At 39.2% G+C, this 4,596-nt stretch overlaps 1 protein-coding gene across 1 annotated transcript; it reads right to left on the bottom strand.

The window, feature by feature from the left end:
• Window positions 1–462: 462 nt before the first annotated feature.
• On the bottom strand, window positions 463–2,023 carry LOC126069735 (interleukin-20 receptor subunit alpha-like). The gene is given in 4 exon segments (XM_049873413.1): window positions 463–923; window positions 926–1,019; window positions 1,021–1,263; window positions 1,265–2,023. Coding segments are annotated over 4 exon segments (1,503 nt in total). The 5' UTR covers window positions 1,970–2,023.
• Between the last annotated feature and the right edge of the window lie 2,573 nt (window positions 2,024–4,596).

The following is a 4,596-nucleotide window of genomic DNA, read 5'->3' as shown; positions in this document are numbered from 1 at the left end:
TGAATTCGTAAGTATCACTTCCTTTTCTACGTTCTGAAATAGTTTGAGCAGTACTGGTGTAAGCTTTTCTCAGAATGCTTGGTAGGATTCTCCAGTGAAGTCATCTGGGCCAGGGCTTTTTTTGGTTGGGAGTTTTTTTTTTTAAATTACCTTTTCAATCTAATCTCTAGTTATGGGTCTGTTCAGACTTTTTTTTTTAATTTTGCATCCAATTGGACCAACCTTTATTGAATGCTTACTCTGTATAAGCAATGAGTCAGCCACCTTCACTGTAAGAGATCCATATGCGTGAACCAGTCACATATATCAGGCAGAGCAAAACAGAGGGAACAAATAAGTAATTCTCACTGACACTAGAAAATCTGAGTAAGCGTCCTTTACGCCAAGTTCTTTGTTGTTCTGCAACTCATTTGCACTCATGTGCTCTGTGACAGGAAGGGTCTGGCAGAGGAAGTTTTGGCATTAGTCTTCCATTTGTACATATAATCCCCAATCCTCCATAAATTGCATGAGATAGCTTTCATTTTCTTCCAGTAGCTTGTCTGGAGCCTGCTCCTCATACAGCCTGGACAAAAGACCCTCCTCCGTGAGCCCACTACACTCAGAATGCTCACATTTCTCAGACTCATGTTCAAAGTCAGATAATGGAGGCATACACAGCCTGCCAGTCTGAGGGTCCCAGTCCACCAGTGTTGTCCATAGCTCTTCCTCTGGCCCCTCCTCAGTGTCTGTGAGCTCCCGTGTTGGGTGGTCTAAGTCTCTGAGCTGGGGAACACATGGATACAATAATGTCTGTTGGACCAAGTTTGCCAAAGGGGCCTCTTGCTCAAATAATTTTTCTTGTACGCACACGTCCTCCTGCAAGTTAAGCTCTTGGTCTTCAGGCCCCACAGAAAAGTCAGCAATTCTTACATTATATTTATTTCTATGACCGTTTCATCTGTGGCTCTTGCTCTGCTGAGTGACTCATGTTGGGTGAGGGAAGTACCATTTGTGTTTTCCCCCAAGTCACAGAAAATTTTCCATGAAATGTGAAGCATACCCTAATTGTTTCACCTCGTCTTCTGCCTGATGAGGCTCCTGGTCCTTGCTGGGCTCAGTATCGTTAAGGTCGGATACATCACTGCTTTTTTCCATTGAACTTACATCCTTATGAGAAATTTTAGAATCATCCAGAATATTGAGGGTGATAAGGTTAATCACAATTTTTTCAGCAGGTACAAAGAATCTTCTGTCAAATTCATTTTCATAGATCAAAATCAAAATTTTGTGGGTGTTTCTCTTTGCCAACATGGATGTATCTGTACATGGAGTAGCCCATCACAGAAAAAATAAACATGGTAACAGATATGGGCAAAACATAGCAGAAGATGATTTTAACCTTCAACGCCAACGTCTGATCTTTCAAAGTACTGATACAGAGCTCCTCTGAAGGCAGAGTGAGGCGAGGAGGCCCGGGGACGAGGGACTCCACGGGGATGCAGTACAGAGTGTCCGGCTCCAGCCAGGGAAGCACCAAGGAGTGGCTGGTCACACACTGTGACCACGTTCTGTTTGATTTGGTATTGTGCACGGACACGTTATACTGCAATGTGGGGTATATTTGTTGCATGGAAACAGAACCTTCTTCTGGATGTCTCTTCCACTTCTCTGGAGCCATCAGAACTACTGAAATGGATTTCTCATCACTAGTCAAAGCAACTGCTGGTGGGCCAATTTGTGTTTCGAAATATGGGTAGAACCGTCCAGTTTCTGCCCATTTGGAACAATCTGTTTCCCACACGGCCTTCACTCGGGCATAATACTGGTGTTCGTAGTCCAAGGTTTCAGCTGAGAGATCACAGTACGTCCTACTGATATTCCTGCACTCAGATTTATCTAGCCATTTCTTTTGTCCATATCTGATGAAATACTGCACAGTATAAATAACTCCAACTGCTGTCAGGCCCCACTGTAGGACGTTCTTCATGTTTATGGATGAGAAAGTGATATTTTCCGGTTTAGGCAAGCCACCAGAGACACAAGGAACTTGTGTCCTTGGTGTTTTTCATTCTCCTTTGCTCCAGGTGGGTTCAGACCAGTTGATGCACCTTAGATGGCCGCTAGCTAGCATTTAAGACCCCAGACGCCACTCTTCAAAGTGTGATGCAGAATGTTTTCTTAATAAATTTTATTATGCCAATTAACTTAGATGTCCCCTGAAACCTACCTGACTTTTAATATAAGTAAACATTTAACAGAACTCTTGAGATGGCTAAAACATACCCAGAAAGTTTAAAGAAGTAATGCGGAATAAAAGAAAATGATAGCTCATTTTTACTTCTTTGTTGTTGTTGCTGTCATGAGGAAACAAAGCAAATTTGCTTTTCCTAAGTGAACTATTCTCTGGAATGTGCCGTCAATCTTTAATGTTCATTGATTTGACAGACATTTTGGTTAATGCTTTGTAATTGTTTAAATGGTCCTCCAGAAATGCTATGCAAATTACCAAAACTTTACCAAATTCTGGCAATATAATAGGTTAAATAAAGAGAATTAATAATGTGACAGTGTTGAAAAGCAAAGATGTCACTGTAAGGACTAAGGTGGGCCAAACCATGGTGTTTTCAATCACCTCATATGCATGCAAAGCTGGACGATGAATAAAGAAGACTGAAGAAGAATTGATGCCTTTGAATTGTGGTGTTGGCAAAGAATATTGAATATACCATGGACTGCCACAAGAACGTCTGCTCAGATTTTCAATGTCATTTTGTGTTAGCTTGTGTAGGTAGTGTGTCTCTAGAAATTTGTCCGTTTCCTCTAAAAATTTCTAGTGTCTCTAGAAATTTGTCCGTTTCCTCTAGGTTCTCAAATTTGTTGGAGTATAGTTTTTCATAATACTCTGTTATGATCCTTTTTATTTCAGTTGAGTATGTTGTAATGTGCCCCATTTCATTTCTTATTTGGGTTATTTGCTTTCTCTCCTGTTTTTCTTTTGTCAATTTGGCCAGTGGTTTGCCCATTTTGTTGACCCTTTCAAGAACCAACTTTTGGTTTTGTTGATTATTTCTACTGTTTTTCTATTCTCTATTTCATTTATTTCTGCCCTGATCTTTATTACTTCCTTTCTTCTGGTGGCTCTGGGCTCCCTCTGCTATTCTTTTTCTATTTGTTCAAGTTGTATAACTAATGTTCTGATTTTGTCCCTTTCTTCTTTTTTGATGTGTGCATCAATTGCTATAAATTGACCTCTGAGTACTGCCTTTACTGTGTCCCAAAGGTTTTGGCATGATGTGTTTTCATTCTCATCTGATTCTAGGAATTTTCTGATTTCATCTCTGATTTTTTCTATTACCCAGTGGTTTTTAAGCAGGGTGTTATTCGGTTTCCATGTAATTGATTTTTTTTTCCTTACTTTTCCTGTTGTTAATTTCTGCTTGGATGGATTTGTGGTCAGAGAAGATGCTTTGTATTATCTCAATGTTTTGGATTTTGTGAAGGGTTGCTCTGTAGCCTAAGATGTGGTCTATTCTGGAGAACATTCCATGTGTGATGGAAAAGGATGTGTATTTGCAGCCGTTGGGTGGAGTGTCCTCTATACGTCTATGAGATCAAGTTGGTTGATTGTGCTTTTTAGCTCTTCTGTATCTTTGTTGAGTTTCTTTCTAGATGCTCTGTCCTTTACTGAGAGTGGTGTGTTGAAGTCTCCTACTATTATTGTGGAACTGTCAATTTCTGTTTTCAGTGCTGTTAGAGTTTATGTATTTTGGAGGCTTGTAACTGGGTGCACAGATGTTTATTATGGTTAAGTCTTCATTATGGATTGTCCCTTTAATCATTATATACTGCCTTGCCTTGTCTTTTACGGTGGATTTTGTTTTAAAGTCTATGTTATCTGAGATTAGTATTGCCACTCCTGCTCTTTTTTGGTAGTTATTTCCTTGATACATGTTTTTTCCATCCTTTGATTTTTAATAAATTTACTTCTTTGTTTCTAAGGTGTGTCTCTTGTAGACAGCATACTGATGGATCCTGTTTTTTGTATCCACTCTGTTGCTCTCTGTTTCTTTAGGGTGCATTTAGGCCATTTACATTCAGTGTAAGTATTGATAGGTGTGAGTTTATTGCTGTCATTTTGTAGCGCTTTTTTTGTGCTGTTAACATTTTCTTTGTTCCTCTTACTCTTCTGTGCTGAATTCCTTTTGTTTGTAGATTTCTTTTTCATTTCTTTTGTTTTTGTGGATTTTCTTTTTATTGATACTTTATGTTTTTCTTCTTTATTTTGATGAGTAGGTTTGTTAACTTTCTTTGTGGTTACCTTGACATTTACCCTTATCTTCCTAGGTTTGAACCAGTCTATTATTACTTGGCATCGCCTTGCCTTCCTCTCCATTAGAAAGTACTATACGTATACCATTTATCTCCTCTTTTATTGTTCTGATGTTGTTGTCATTTACAGATTAAACTCTCTGGTTCTCTGTTGCAATTCTTTTGGTTTTGGGTAGTCCTTGAGAGTTCATTTCCTATGTTGGTATCTGGCTGGTACAATCTTGCATCCTAGATTCAGGCTGTGGTCTGATGTTGTTTGTTCTCAGACCAAAGGACTCTCTTTAA

The sequence above is a fragment of the Elephas maximus genome, chromosome X (genome assembly GCF_024166365.1).
Source record: "Elephas maximus indicus isolate mEleMax1 chromosome X, mEleMax1 primary haplotype, whole genome shotgun sequence".
NCBI classification, from domain to species: Eukaryota; Metazoa; Chordata; class Mammalia; order Proboscidea; family Elephantidae; genus Elephas; species Elephas maximus.
Note: the sequence above shows the minus strand (reverse complement) of the source record. Positions and strands in the feature narration are given on the sequence as shown.